Here is a 15,975-nt window from a genome sequence, read left to right as displayed (position 1 = left end):
ATTGTTTTCCCATAACAATTCCTTGATCAGTCCATAAGTCTCGATCCTGTAATGCATGATTTTCGTCCGGCTTACTTTTTTTAAGGCCCAAACATTCTTATCGATATTGATTTCGATGCAACAAAATTTCAAGCGGGATCCGAAAGTTTCCAAGGCATGACGTCTTCATGAAATAGAACAGGATTTCAGTTAGCTTTCCAACGTATTTTGAAACGCCTCAATCAGACATTGAGAACTCAAGATATGCTTATTTTAGTGAAGATAACACGTTCAAAAAATTGAGTACGAATCTAATAAGAGAATTTTGGGCAGTCCTTGCTTAGTTTGGGTTATTACTTTACTCCTCTTGGCCTATCTTCACTCTTACTCACCATTTATTACGAATTTTTTATTATTTTATTGATTATTTATAAATAAATTCGACTATATACTTTCTATCATTTATTTAAGGTAATTTAAGATCTCCTTAATTATTAAAATATTTACTTTCTTTTAATTTATATATTTTAATTAATGAAAAGATACTATGAATTCTCTTTTTGGTGATCTTTAGAGCCTTATAAATACTAAATAAACAATCATTTTACGTAAAAAAAGGAAAAAGAAAAAGAAAAAAAGAACAGAGAATATTTGTTTTCGGGGAGAATAAGGGAGCTAAGAAAAAAAGAAACAAAAAAGAGAGAAGAGATTTTGTCATTGTAATATGATAATAGAAATAATAAAAGAGAACTTTTGTTTCAATATAATTATATATATGATTAAGCTAAATGTGATTCTAAAGTAGTATATATCTTAAGTACTTTTAAACATTTGTCAATGAACATTCAAATCACCCTTGCATTTACTAGTGCTCGAACCCATGACCTCTAAGAAGAAGAATAATTCTTTTAAACACTGAGATAAGTTCGCTCATGCTATTTTTATATATACTTCTATTTATATTTGATATATCATTTATATTTATTGTTAACATATAAGCATATATTTTTATATTGTTACATTTATTACGTATCATATCATATTATACATTATATTATATGCATATTTTATTTACCTTCATTTATTTTTTATTTATCATCATTTAACGTTCAATTCAGACGGTCGTCAATTTTTAATAAAAAAAAATGCGAGTTTAAAATATATGAATAGTCAAATGATTATTTTATAACTTTTAATTATCAGGTGACTCAATAAAACAACATCTTATAGTCATGATACTATTTTGTAACTTTTAATAGTCGGAGACTTAACAAAGTGATACATAGTCGGAGACTCAACAAAATAACACTTTCTAGTCGGTAATTATTTGTATACTTTATCCTTATTAATAATAATATTATAAGTAGATTATAGATAGATTTTTTGTATTTTGTGATGCAACCAGTAACCCACCTCAAAATCCAACTATGAATAATCATGTCCACATTTCTCATCAGTCAATATCTTTCCGATTGCCTGTTTATCATGATTGGGACGGAATGAATATTATTTATCAACGTAGGGGGGGGGGAACAAGAAGAAGAATCCAACTCAAAGGATACCAGAACCATGGACCAAAGATAGATGCAAGAGACCATAAAGATGAAAGAATGCATGCATGCGTACATACATACAATCTATTCTTTATTTCTGACCCTAGCTACAGATGAAAAGACCAAATGCTTCATTTTTTATTGTCATAGAGGGAGCTAGTTCATATCCTGAAATGCAGCAGGGCAGAGTTTCCATCAAGGCCTTTGTTTTGGAAGTGAATCATATGTTCTGTCACAGTAGTTTCCCTGTATTTCGGAGGATTATCTTCCGATAACAACTCCTTAATAGGTCCATACAATCTCGGGTCTGGATGAAAACCTGTGGTGAAAAAGCTCGCAACCGACACTCTAGGTCCGACGAAGTTTGCCAGCACCCTATGCTCCACGCTTACAAAACTGTCATTCGATATAAGCTGCAAGAAAAAAACTCGATCAGTCACATAGTTCTGAATCTAATTGATTAATGTAATTCTCATAGGACTTTGCCTGTAAAAGATCTCCAATGTTAACGACCAAAGCTCCAGGAACTGGAGGTACATCAATCCATTGATTTTCATGAAGAATTTGGAGACCACCAATATGGTCTTGCAGAAGCACAGTGATGAAGGTACTATCAGCATGCTTGCTTGTCCCGATTGTCGATTCCGGCTGCGGACATGCCGGATAGTAATGGCACAGCTGACCGAGACCCTTTGCGCAGTCTATCTTCAGCAGATGATCTGGATTCAATCCCAGAGCTTCTGATATCAACTCGAAGAGCAAATGACCCAAACTCATCACTCCATCGGTGTACTCGAACATAATATCCCTATGCCAAAATTCATACATTTGAGTAACATTTTATTATTACATGTGTGTGTGTATATATATATATATACCTGAATGGTTCGGGCAACTCTTCCGGCCTAGGAGCATCAGGAGCCATGTTGCAATAAACAGAGTCCCTCCAGTTAGCTGCAGGGGCAGTTAGGAGATCGAAATTGGAATTATGGACAACTTTTTTCGTATTATCACGAGTGTAGAACTGTTTTTTGAGCTCATCGTCTTGCTCGAAAAACCTTCGTACACGAACTTTCATCTCCTCCAGAACACTCACAGGAATTCCATGGTTAATGATCTGAAAGAAACCCCACTCCTTCGATGCAGTACGGACTTGTTCGATGATCGAATTCCGAGTACTACGATCACCCTGCACTCCTTGAAGATCTATAACAGGGATACTGAACTGGGAGGCGCTTGGAACATATGTTTCCCCGAAAGTATCCGGTGGGCGATGAAACATTCGGGGAACCTCCGAAACACCGGCATCTACAAGCCCTTTGACACCAACTTTTGTCTCATCGAAAGCTTTGATTTCACTCACTCGATCGTATTTCAGTTCGAACTGGACTTCACCTGCCACCATTTTTTGTTATCTCTTGTGTTTGAATGTAACCTCTTTGGGGAAACAATCTTGATGAATGACAAACAAGGGAATTAAAATAAATATAGTGGGGAAGTGAAAGGATAGCATCAGAAAAAGTGATGGCGACTAGAGATAATCTAAACAAAAGAAAATCCTATTATTTTATGTAAATATTAAAACATAACATAAATTTCAACGTTAGGAGCAAAATTTCCGGTACCGGTAGAGGAAGAGAAATCAAGTTGAAATTGAATTCATCAAGTGAACTTAGTGATTAAGAGAAATATTGTTATTTTTAGAGATATTGAGTTCAAGCAGCTACGTCTATAAGGTGTGTGCATTGTGAATGACTAATATGAACAAATACCATCTGTCGTAACCGGTTTTCGTCCGGGCACGAAATATTAAATTTGGCGGGGAAATTGATGTGAATAAATAATTTTGAAAATAATTTGGGAGTCGCCATCGACCTTTTGAATCAGGTAGGTCGAATACCTAAAAATTTTTCTTTTAAAAGAGTTTTTATAAAAAACATCAATTAAAAAATGAACTGATCTGCGTTTTATAACCAAAAACTCGTTCTTAATAATAAAAAGGGATTCGTGGTCGGTTACGTTTAGGGAAGGATTAGCACCCCTACAACGCCCAAAATTGGTACTTTTTAATTATAAATTGTCTCTTATTATTAAAATTTAAAAATTCAAAAATATATTTAATTTATAATCTTATTATTTCAAAATTATATATAAAAAAATATTTATTTATTTATAAATATCAGAAAAGAACTTCTAGGTGCCTTAAGACAGCTCTTTTCTTTGATATTGATAAATTTTAAATAATATTGTTTAATTTTTAATTTTAAAACATCAGAATAGAACATCCAGTTGTTTTAAGACTGTCATTTTCTTCGATATTAAAATAAATATTTAAAAATTACTATTTATTATATATATATGAAAAAATATTTATTCATATAATAAACATACTACTAAAACAATATATTTAAAAACAATAAAATAAATGAAAACATATAAAATAACTGACTAAATTAAAAATCTAATTTATAATTAACCAAAATTATAGGGATTAAACATGCTATTTTCTTATTTAATAATTTAGTGACTAAAAAAATTATCTAAAATTCGGATATTATAATAAATAAATTAAAAATATAACTAAGGATTAAAATATTATTAAAATTGAGGGATTAAATCTATTATTTATCCTAAATATATTATTTTAATAAAAAGGACTAAAATGAATAAAATTAAAATTCAAAGACTGAATTAAAATTATTATAAATTCAGTTTAGTGACCAAAATGTAAAATTTACAAATACGAGGGACTACGGACGGGGTTTAACTATTTCATAATTACGCGCATAGTCCTTCCCGAAACGACGTCGTTCGGGAAGGACTATAAGAGTCCAAAACCGGCTGGCCCGAAGGGCCAACCTTCATTTTCCATTTTCTTCTCTCTCTTCACTGAGAGAGTTTTAAACTCTCTGCCTTCTCTCTAGCTTCCCTCATCAGAGGGAAGCCGGTTACCGGTCGGCCACCGTGGGCCGCCGTGAATATCACCGCCGGCCACCACATCCGGTGGCCGGAAAAAAATATTTTTATACGAATAGATAGATCGGACCGTCCTAAAGACGGTCCCGGTGTTCTCTTCCTTTAAAAGGCTCCTAATCGGAGCAAATCTTATAAAATACCTTCGATTTCGAAGGTTCTGACGAGATCCGGTGGTCGACGCTTCCTCGGTAAGTCTCTTCTTCCTTTTTCTCTCTTTTTTTTCTTCTGGTTCTTTGCTGCTGAGATCGTTGGTATTAGTTTGTTTTTTTTTTCTTTTCTCTGTCTTTTTCTTCTCCGTTCTCTGTTTCTAGTTTCTGTCCTCTCTTTTTTTTTCTTCGCAGGTGGGGTGGTGGCTTTTATAGCCACCACCATTGTAGCCGTCGGACCGGTCCGAAGAAGGGCTCTCGGTGAGTCACCGGACTACCAGTGGTGACTCACCGAGTAGCCATGGCGTGGACGGCTGCCATTTTATCTTCTGGAGTCTTCGGTTGGGACGTGGCAGCGGCGGAGGCGGCGAGAAAACTGTCGGCAGCCGCGTGGAAGCTGGGGCGGCGCCGCGTGGCCCTAGGGTATCAAACCCTAGGGTTCCTCTCTGGAGCCATCTGGACCGTTGGATCTTGCCAGATCCAACGGCTATGAGCTGAGGCGGCTGGTTAGATTAGGGTTAGGAAACCCTAACTGGAAACCCAAATATTTAGGGTTTCTGGTTGGATCTGGACCGGTTCTGGTTGGTTTGTAACTGGGTCGGTCCAAATGTAATGGGTCTGTAATTATTATTATGTATTTAATATATTTAATATAATTAATAATAATAATAAAATAATAATAATAATAATGATAATAATAATTTAATAATAATAAGGATAATAATATTAATAATAATAAGGATAATAATAATATTAATAATAAGGATAATAATAATATTAATAATAATAATATGGATAAAAAAAAATTTAGTATCTTCAGCTGCCCCTCTTTGCCCATTCTTGTGTTAACAAGAATAGGGCAAAGATGAAAAGATAATAAATTTTTTTATCCATTTGACTTTACTTTGATCATTATGGAGATATTGAATAAATTCTTCTTTTTCTCCAAATAAGTTCTTCTTATTATGAACTTTCTGCTGGGGATGATGATGACCTCCTTTTTGTGATAGAGTCATTCAAAAGGTTGAATAAGCTCTTGATGAGTTCTTCTCATTATGAACTTTCTCTTCCTTCTTCAGATGAGTTCTTCTCATTATGAACTTTACCTGGCAATGTTGATCCATCAAATGATGAATTCAAGCAAAAGGTTGAACAAATTCTTCTCATTATGAACTTCTTCTTCCTTCTTCAGATGAGTTCTTCTCATTATGAACTTTCTCTGGAAAAGATGATTCACCAAATGATGGATTCAGGTAAAAGGTTGAACAAATTCTTCTCATTATGAATTTCTTCTTCCTTCTTCAGATGAGTTCTTCTCATTATGAACCTTCTCTGGCAATGTTGATCCATCAAATGATGAATTTAAACAAAAAGTTGAACAAGTTCTTCTCATTATGAACTTCTTCTTCTTTCTTCAGATGAGTTCTTCTCATTATGAACTTTCTCTGGAAAAGCTGATCCATCAAATGACGGATTCAAGTAAAAGGTTGAACAAATTCTTCTCATTATGAACTTCTTCTTCCTTCTTCAGATGAGTTCTTCTCATTATGAACTTTCTCTGGAAAAGTTAATCCATCAAATGACAGATTCAAGTAAAAGGTTGAACAAATTCTTCTCATTATGAACTTCTTCTTCCTTCTTCAGATGAGTTCTTCTCATTATGAACCTTCTCTGGAAAATCTGTTCCATCAAATGATGGATTCAAATCTTTGCTAAAATCTTTGAAATTCCTGTTAAAAATTCAACATAGATGAAAATGAATGAAAATGCACCTATTTTTGTAAACACTTAAAATATGATGCATGAATGTTGAGTTATTTGATTTCAGATTGGTGAATTGAGTATTTCTTCAATTGTAAAAACCCAATAGATTTTTCTTCTTCAAATGAAAGAAATCTATCATCTTTGACAAATGTAGATATAATGTCACAAAAATCTCTTGAGAATAAAATTCAATAGTATAGGCTCTTGAAAAGCTTGTATTCAGGCAACATGTTGATTCTGATAACAACTCATCTGATTATGAAGTAACCTTTCAAGATGATTTCACAGATATCGATAATTCTTCTAATACCGAGAAATCTTGAATTCTGATTCTGATGAGGAGAATAAACTGTTATACTTGACAAAAATGGGATTCTCAAAGGCTGAAGCTTCAATAGCCAGGTAGAGATGTGTGGTCCAAATTCATTAATTGCAGAATTGGCAAATTTTATGCTGCTCAAATGACTAAGGCTGCTGATGCACTTCTTCAGATCAAATAACTCAAAGAACACTTCCAGAAGATGCTATTGAGTATCCTTATTTTTACTATGAGCAAATTCATCTTCCAAATTCAATGATTGTTCTGTCCAACCAGATCAGATAACTCAAAGAACACTTCCAGAAGATGCTATTGGCAAATTCATCTTCCAAATTCAATGCTTGGTTCGGGATATCACAGTACTTATTCGATATAAAGCCAGAATTTGGAGATTCGAAGCATTTCCATGCTGCTACACTAAAAAAGGCTATATTCATAATCTGCCAACAGAGTTTCTCTTATTCTGCTTCTTTCATGTGCTGATGCTTTTCCATTGACAAAGAAATGATGGCCTTCTTGGAATCCAAGAAGTTAAACTGTTTATAACATGTACATGAAGTGCCAAATTGACAGAAAGGATCTGTAAGGTTCTTGAAGCTTATGACAATGAGCCACCTTAGAGTGTCCAGAAGTATGTTCTTAATGAATGCTGAAAATGGAATCTAGTATGGGTTGGAAGGAATAAAGTTGCTCCACTTGAACCTGATGAGGTGGAAATGCTTCTAGTTTTCTTTAAAAACCATACACAAGGATCTATATAGAGACATATTTCCCAGTGATATCAATGTCTTGTTTCTTTTTGCTGGAATCAGTACTGCAAAGATCATCTTCTACTGTTTTAGTATATCTTTGAAAACAGATGTGCAAGAACTGAATGGTGATCGGTTGGAGCAATTGATGAGTAGATTTGGCGGATTCGACCTTGTTGTCGGTAGCACCACTTGTAATAATCTTGATGTTCATGGCTTTAAGCTAGTGATGATTTGCCTACTTTGTATTCCATGTATTTAAAAGTATTAACATAAAGTGATATTCAGAAATCTTTAAATTATTTCAAAATTATGTTAATTCAATAGAAAAGAATAAATTGAATTTCCAAAAATAAATTGAATCTCAAATAAATTGAACTTGAAATAGATATAATTGTATTCAAAGTTATGACAAGCATAAGAATAAAATTCAAATGTCTCAACAAATTATAAGCATAAGTATTTCTAAATTAATCAAGTTGACACAATTTAGAGATGATGTAAGCTTTTGTCTGGAAGATCTCAAACGTTGTTGAAATGCTTGTAGATGTGAAGTTTCTCCCAAACTGTCAAAATCTTAAGAGGGTTCAATTGCCAGATGCCTAATATCAACCTGCATTTGAGCCGCCTTTTCAGGTTTTCAACTCAAATCCTTCATTTGGTTACAAGATGCCCTTTGCGGGTTTTCACCTTGACCCCCTTTCTTTTTCTTCTCTTTTTTTCATTTTCTATTTTTTTTCTTTTCTTTTTTCTTTTCTTTCTTTTCTTTTTCTTTTTTTTTCTTCAAGCATAATATTTCTTGACAGAATCCGAGTTTATTGGATTTCTCAGAATTTTTCCATCCATTTCTGCCAAGATCAACGCTCCTCCGGAAAAGGCCTTTTTCACAACGTATGGTCCTTCCCAATTAGGCATCCATTTCCCACGAAATCTTTGTATAGGCAAGATCTTTTTTAATACTAGATCACCCTCTTGGAATTCTCTTGGATGTACTTTTTTGTCATGAGACTTCATCATCCGTTTCTGATACATCTGTCCATGGCAAATAGCTTTCAATCTTTTCTCCTCAATAAGGTTCAATTGATCAACTCTAGCTTGGATCCATTCAGATTCATCCAATTTTGTTTCTCTCAATATTCGGAGCGATGGAATCTCAACTTCAATTGGTAAGACTGCTTCCATCCCGTAGACTAAAGAAAAAGGCGTTGCCCCAGTAGATGTTCGAACAGTAGTTCGGTATGCATATAGAGCAAAAGGTAACTTCTCGTGCCAATCTTTGTAAGTTTCAGTAGTCTTTGTAATGATTCTCTTGATGTTCTTATTTGCTGCTTCAACTGCCCCATTCATCTTTGGACGATATGCCACTGAGTTTGCATGTTTGATCTTGAACTGTGCACAAAGTTCGGTCATCATTTTGTTATTCAGGTTCAGAGCATTATCTGTAATGATCCTTTCTGGTAGGCCATATCGGCAAACTATCTCTTTCTTTATGAATTTGCAGACTGTGGACCTCTTAATATTGGTGTATGAAGCAGCTTCAACCCATTTGGTAAAATAATCAATTGCCACAAGGATGAAGCAATGTCCATTCGATGCTTTTGGTGTGATTGCCCCAATGACATCTATTCCCCACATAGAAAATGGCCAGGGTGCTGTCATTACATGTAAAAGAGATGGGGGTACATGAATCTTGTCTGTATATATCTGGCATTTATGACATTTCCTTGCGTAATCAATGCAATCTGTGTACATGGTAGCCCAATAATATCCATATCTCATTATTTTTCTGGCCATGGAAAGACCATTTGCATGTGTTCCACATATTCCACTGTGTACTTCTTTAATAACATTTCGAGCTTCACTGGTATTTAAACATCTCAATAGCATTTGGTCACTGTTTCTTCTATACATAATCTCTCCATCAAGAAAATATCCAGCAGCCATTCTTCTCAAAGTTCTTTTATCAATTTCTGATGCATTTGGTGGATAACTTTGATTTTTGATGTATTGCAGAATATCATGATACCATGGTTTACCATCTACCTCTTCTTCCACACTATAACAATGTGCAGGAATTTCATATACTTGCATTTTGATTGGCATCATATCAACTTTCTTATTTGCCTGAAACATAGCAGCTAATGTAGCCAAAGCATCTGCCATTTGATTTTCTTCTCGAGGGAGATAATTGAAGGTAACTCTCTCAAATTCTTTCACTAATTCGAGTGTAAAATTTTGGTATTCCAATAATTTGGGATCTTTTGTTTCCCATTCTCCTCGCAATTGATACACCACTAACGATGAATCTCCATATATCTTGAGAAATTTGATTTTTCTTTCTATAGCTGCTTTTAACCCCATGACACAAGCTTCATATTCCGCCATATTATTGGTACAAAAGAACTCCAGTCTGCTTGTAAAGGGATAATAAACATTTTCAGGAGAAATTAACACTGCCCCGATTCCTCGTCCCAAAGCATTAGATGCTCCGTCAAAGTAAAGCTTCCAAGTTGCAAATGCATCATTTGTTTTGACTTCTTCATTCATGGATATGCATAACAGATCTTCATCGGGAAAATTAAAGTTCAAAGGCTGATAATCATTTGATACACGACTGGCCAAAAAATCAGCTATGACACTTCCTTTTATCGCTTTTTGGTTGACATATACAATATCAAACTCAGATAATAACATCTGCCATCTAGCCATTCTGCCTGTCAAGCTGGTGATTCCATTAAGAACTTTAAAGGATCAAGTTTGGATATCAACCAAGTAGTATGGTATAACATATATTGTCTGAGTCTTCGAGTAGTCCACACCAAAGCACAACATAATTTTTGTATTGGTGGATATCGAACTTCACAATCGGTAAATTTCTTGCTCAGATAATAATAGCTTTTTTTCCTTCCTGATTCATCATGCTGTCCTAGTACACATCCCATCGAATTTTCGAAGACCGTCAAGTAGAGAATTAATGGTCTATCAGGTATTGGTGATACTAAAATTGGGGCATTGGATAAATATTTCTTAATAATATCCAAAGTTTCTTGACATTCTTCATTCCAGACTTCAGGATTGTTCTTTCAAAGTAATTTGAACACTGGATCACATTTATCAGTTAATTGAGAAATGAACCGAGATATATAATTTAATCTTCCCAAAAAGCCTCGAACTTCTTTTTTTGTATTGGGTGGTGGAAGATCTTGAATTGCTTTTACCTTATCTGGATCAATCTCGATTCCTTTTTTGCTGACCACAAATCCCAAAAGTTTTCCAGAAGTTACCCCAAAAGTGCATTTTGCAGGGTTGAGCTTTAATTGATACTTCCTCAATCTCTGGAAAAGCTTCCTCAAATTTTGAATATGTTCTTCTTCCGTTCTGGATTTGGAAATCATGTCATCTACATATACTTCAATCTCTTTGTGCATCATGTCATGAAACAAAGTTACCATGGCTCTTTGATATGTTGCCCCTGCATTTTTTAATCCAAATGGCATCACTTTATAACAGAATGTGCCCCACATGGTTATAAATGTCGTCTTTTCCATGTCTTCAGGATTCATTTTTATCTGATTATATCCTGAAAAGCCATCCATAAATGAAAACCATGCGTGCCCTGCAGTATTGTCCACCAATGTGTCTATGTGAGGTAATGGAAAGCTATCTTTCGGACTAGCTTTGTTGAGATCTCTGTAATCCACACACATTCGAACTTTCCCATTCTTCTTTGGTACGGGAACAATGTTGGCTACCCATTCTGGGTATTTAGATGCCTGTAGGAAACCTGCATTGATTTGTTTCATCACTTCTTCTTTGATTTGCAACAACATTTCTGGCCTCATTCTTCTGAGCTTTTGTTGGACTGGTTTATATTCTGGACTGATTGGAAGCTTATGTATCACTATATCTGTGCTCAAACCAGGCATATCTTGATAGGACCAGGCAAATATATCTTTGAACTCTTGAAGGAGATTTATCAATTCTTGTTTTATCGGGATTGTCAGAGTAGTACCAATTTTCACCTCTTTTCTGTCTTCATCTGTTCCCAAATTCACAGTCTCAACCCTTTCCTTGTGGGGTAGAATTTGTTTGTCTTCTTTTTCTACCAATCTTAATAGTTCAGTAGGAATATCACATTCCAGTTCATCTTCACAACCATTGATTTCTTCCAGACATATAGGCTGCTCTAAATTTATCACTGGATTAAATCTAGGAATAAACATGCTATTAACACGGTGACACCTGCAAATTTAAGTCGGAACATTTCCGAAAGAATATAGTAAATAAATAAATGTAAAAATGTAAGAAAATGTAAAGAATGATTGCCATCTGAAAATTTTAAAGAAAATTTCTTATATTTAACATAATTTATTTTACAAGATAACAAAAAGTTTTCATATTTTTGAGCTAAACATAAAGATTAGTTTTGAATATTACTCTGCATTAATATTAAAAACTATAGGAAGATCTTCAGCGGTCCAATTGGTGAGTGTTTCTCTAGGAAAACATGGGCGAATCCTATCCCAGTACTTGCCAGTCTTGTTGTCGTTCATGATCATGTTGACAAATAATCCATTCATAGCTTCTTCAACTATGTCTTGATCTTTTGTCATCTTTTCTTCTTTAAAGGCTTCAACAAGCTGCTGTTCCACATTAATTGTTCCCCCTGATCTGAATATGGTTTTCAACTGTGGGAAAGACATGTGTTTCCAAAGGATTTCTCCTCCCTTCAATTTTGCCTTTCTGTCTTCACATTTTCTTTTCATCTCTTTGTTCTTTTGCTGAAGATTGGGCTTAAACCCCAGCCCAAAACGGTCTTTTTTCATCTTTATACTGATAGGAACTGAAATCCCTTGAAGATTCTTTCCTAGACCTCTCCCAGCTTTAGCTCCGATGCCTAAAGTTTGTTGTACCGTCATCTTGGTGCAACCCGACAGTTTGGGATATGGAATTTTGCTTCCTTCTGCAATAAAGGTTGCATTTATAAATTCAAGAGCTCGAAAAGAGCATTCAAGAGCCTCATCATTGGTGTCGATATATGGAACATCACTTGTTACAGACGCAATAATTTCTTCTTCAGCACTGACGCATATTAGTTGTCCCTCAACAACAAATTTCAATTTCTGATGTAATGAAGAAGGAACGGCTCCTGCTGAATGAATCCATGGCCTTCCTAATAGACAATTATATGTAGGGTGGATGTCCATCACTACAAAGTCAATATTGTACACAACTGGGCCAATTAACAACGGTATTTCCATTTTCCCAAGCACTTCTTTTTGAGTACCATCAAATGCTCGTACCACATTCTGATAACTCTTCATGTGTGATTGATCCAGAGGCATTCTTTGAAGTGTAACTAGGGGCATCAAGTTGAGAGCGGATCCATTGTCAATCAATACTCCTGGTAACACATGACCATGACAATGTGTCGTGATGTTCAAAGCTTTTACTGACCCCATTCCGCCTTCCGGTATTTCATCGTCCGTGAATGTTATGTAATTGTCAGCGGCTATATGTCCCACAATTCTGTCAAGTTTATTGAGGGATATATCTTCGGGGATAAATGTTTGATTGAGGATTTTCATCAAAGCATTCCTATGCGCTTCTGAATTCATCAAAAGATCAAGAATAGAAATTCTCGCCTGTTGTTTGTGTAGTTGTTCAACCACACTATATTCACTATGTTTCAAGAATTTCAAAAATTCTTGAGCTTGTTTTTCTGTCACAGGTTCATTGAATGCTGGAAGGGATTCATCCTCAAATACCTTCTGAGGTATTGCCATGGCTTTTCCTTTTGCTTTCACTTGTTCTGAAGCATTGGATGTTTCGGGAGAGTAACATCTCCCACTTCTTGTAAAGAAACCGACCTCGCTCACTGCTTCAGACGTCAATGTAGTACTCAAACTCTGTATTTTCTCTTCTGTTTTTTCTAAAGAAACAGGTCCTCCTACCATTGAAACATTGGTAGTATAATTCCAAGGTACCCTATGGGTATCTTTATATGGAAATGGTAGAGGAGTGGTAATAACAACTTTTGGCCTTATTGGTGCAGGAATCACCGTGGATGATTTCACATTAATGATCACAGGATCATTTATTCTTTGATTTGGTTTAGAATCCTCTGATGAGCAAACATCATCTTCTTTTTTCCCGGGTTCTTCTTCAAAGAATTCTATTTCTCTGTTGTTCATCAATTTTTGCACCAAATTTCTAAACTCATGACATAGTTGAATTTTATGCCCTTTCTCCTGATGATATTCACAATAATTCTTGCCTTCATTCTGCTTTGGCCTGAATTGTTGTGGAATTATACCGGCTAAAGAAAGTTGTTGGAATATCCAAACAAACGGAGATTTAATTTCAGAAATGTCAGTCTTTGCTTTCTTTCTGTTCTCTTCCTGAATTGCATTCACGTTTTTATCTCCATGATTTGGCAATGGATGACTTGATGCGGATGGTGTATTGAATTCCAACTTCCCAGTGTTGATCAAATTTTGAACCACCCTTTTGAATGCTATACAGTTTTCAATAGAATATCCTGTAATTCCTTCATGGTAAACACAGTGTGCCTTTGTATCATACCAAGGAGGGAATGGTGGTTGCATGGGAACCAAAGGATAGGGCCTTATAACATCTGCTTTTAACAGCGAATCATAGATCTCTGCATATGGTACTGGTAAAGGTGTAAAAGACAACCTTTCATTTTCCTTTCGAGATCCTCTGGACTCTGCTCGATTAGTGTTTGTTTCCTCTTTCTTAACCCTTGGCTGGGTTATTGTAACACTTTTCGATGAATCTTTGCTGTAAGAATTGGCATTGTTGACCTCATTCTCCTTTTTCCGGTATGTAGGTCTTTTGGAACTAGACCCATCATTCGATTCAATCTTGCCACTTTTCAAGACATTTTCAATTAATTCTCCAGAAATGACCAAATCCGCAAAATTTCTGGTTGCATTCCCCATTAGATGGTTTAAATAAGGAGCCTTCAATGTATGGACAAACATCACTGTGGCCTCTTTTTCTGACAAAGGTGGTTGAACTTGGGCCGCAGTGTCACGCCATCTCTGGGCATACTGTCTGAATGTTTCATTATTCTCTTTTTTTCCAGGTTTTGGAGAGTCCATCTATCAGGGACCATGTCTGTCACATGGCGGTATTGCTCTAAAAATGCTTTAGCCAAATCTTTCCAGGATCTAATGTTGGCTTTGGTCAATTGAGTATACCATTTTAAAGCCGGTCCTGTCAAACTATCCTGGAAGCAGTGAATTAACAATTTTTCGTCCTTCACATATCCTGCCATTCTTCGACAAAACATAGTAATGTGGGATGAAGGGCATGTAGTACCGTTATATTTATCAAATTCGGGAGCTTTGAACTTGATAGGGAGGATTAGGTCTGGAACCAAACTCAACTCACTAGCATCAAATCCATAGAATGATTCAGTTATTTCCACGGATTTCATTCGCTCTTCTAAGCTCTTGATTTGTCTGGTCAGTTCTTTATTTACTTTTTTGTTTCTCATTTAGCTCATTCAAATCTGGGATCAACTGATCAGTATTAAGATCCCCTACTTTCACATCTGATATAAGCGGATTTTTGCTTGAAGATGCGGGATCCACTTGTTGATCTTCATGTGGTTTAGCTTCTTGTAATGCAGATGTACGAGCATTGATTTGTATAGGGGTAGTACCAGAGTGATAAATTGGTTCTGGTGAAAAACCTAGAGGATATATGGGTTCTTGGTCGAATGATACAGGATTTTCATGCATTTTTCCACTGATAGCCTGCCTTTTAAACATGTCCTCTATCTTCTTCATCATACTGTCTTGTGAATTTGCAATACTGGCTTCAATTTTTTCCAACTTCATTCTCATTTCTTCTTGTTCTTTATGATGCTGTTCCTCAATATGCTGTATTTTATCCTCCATAATTCTCTTAGTAGCTTGTCTAGTACTGTAGTGATGTAGTATTTCTCTTTTGGCCAGAGTAACTGCGATTGAAAAATCTTTTAATATTATTTTTTCAAATTTTAATTAATGAATTTTATCTTAATAAAATAAATCATAGCGAAAATTATGAAATGAATGATGAATGTATGCAAAATGCATGTATGTAAAAAAACATTGATCCCAAAAAGTCAACTGTCATAGAACAACTTTCATCGGCATACAAAAGTTTCTTTATAATATTTCAGAACTACAGATAAGGCATAGCTTTCCTATTAAGCTCTATAATTTCTTTCATTAACCATGAAACCTTCTTTCCACACTTAGAAACTGGATCAACTTGATGCTCAATTATTTTGGCTTCAACAGCTAGTTCCCCAACATATCTGGCAACTTCGCTCATTTGAACCATGGCCTCGAACACCATATTACTTCTTTCTTCACTTCTTTCAACATAGAACTCAGTTGACTTCTGCCATTGTTCATTTGTTCTTTCAAGAGTCTGCTCTAACTCAGTGATCCTGACTTGACACTTGTGCA

The 15,975-nt window shown here is 35.2% G+C and overlaps 1 protein-coding gene across 2 annotated transcripts; it reads right to left on the bottom strand.

Annotated features, from left to right (window-relative positions):
• Nucleotides 1–1,582: 1,582 nt before the first annotated feature.
• On the bottom strand, nucleotides 1,583–2,971 carry LOC120218289 (1-aminocyclopropane-1-carboxylate oxidase homolog 1-like). 2 transcript variants are annotated; one of them, XM_039215272.1, is made up of 4 exons: nucleotides 2,411–2,971; nucleotides 2,019–2,340; nucleotides 1,689–1,945; nucleotides 1,583–1,630 (listed from the first exon to the last, which is right to left on the bottom strand). In XM_039215272.1, exons 1-3 carry the CDS (start codon nucleotides 2,935–2,937, stop codon nucleotides 1,694–1,696), a joined length of 1,101 nt encoding a protein of 366 aa, XP_039071203.1. In that variant the 5' UTR covers nucleotides 2,938–2,971; the 3' UTR covers nucleotides 1,583–1,630; nucleotides 1,689–1,693. The 2 variants fall into 2 exon arrangements, with proteins under 2 accessions (XP_039071203.1, XP_039071202.1); XM_039215271.1 differs by lacking the exon at nucleotides 1,583–1,630 and having other exon boundaries at nucleotides 1,682–1,945.
• Nucleotides 2,972–15,975: the final 13,004 nt, after the last annotated feature.

Source organism: Hibiscus syriacus, unplaced genomic scaffold (genome assembly GCF_006381635.1).
Source record: "Hibiscus syriacus cultivar Baekdansim isolate YM2019G1 unplaced genomic scaffold, ASM638163v2 tig00110195_pilon, whole genome shotgun sequence".
NCBI classification, from domain to species: Eukaryota; Viridiplantae; Streptophyta; class Magnoliopsida; order Malvales; family Malvaceae; genus Hibiscus; species Hibiscus syriacus.
Note: the sequence above shows the minus strand (reverse complement) of the source record. Positions and strands in the feature narration are given on the sequence as shown.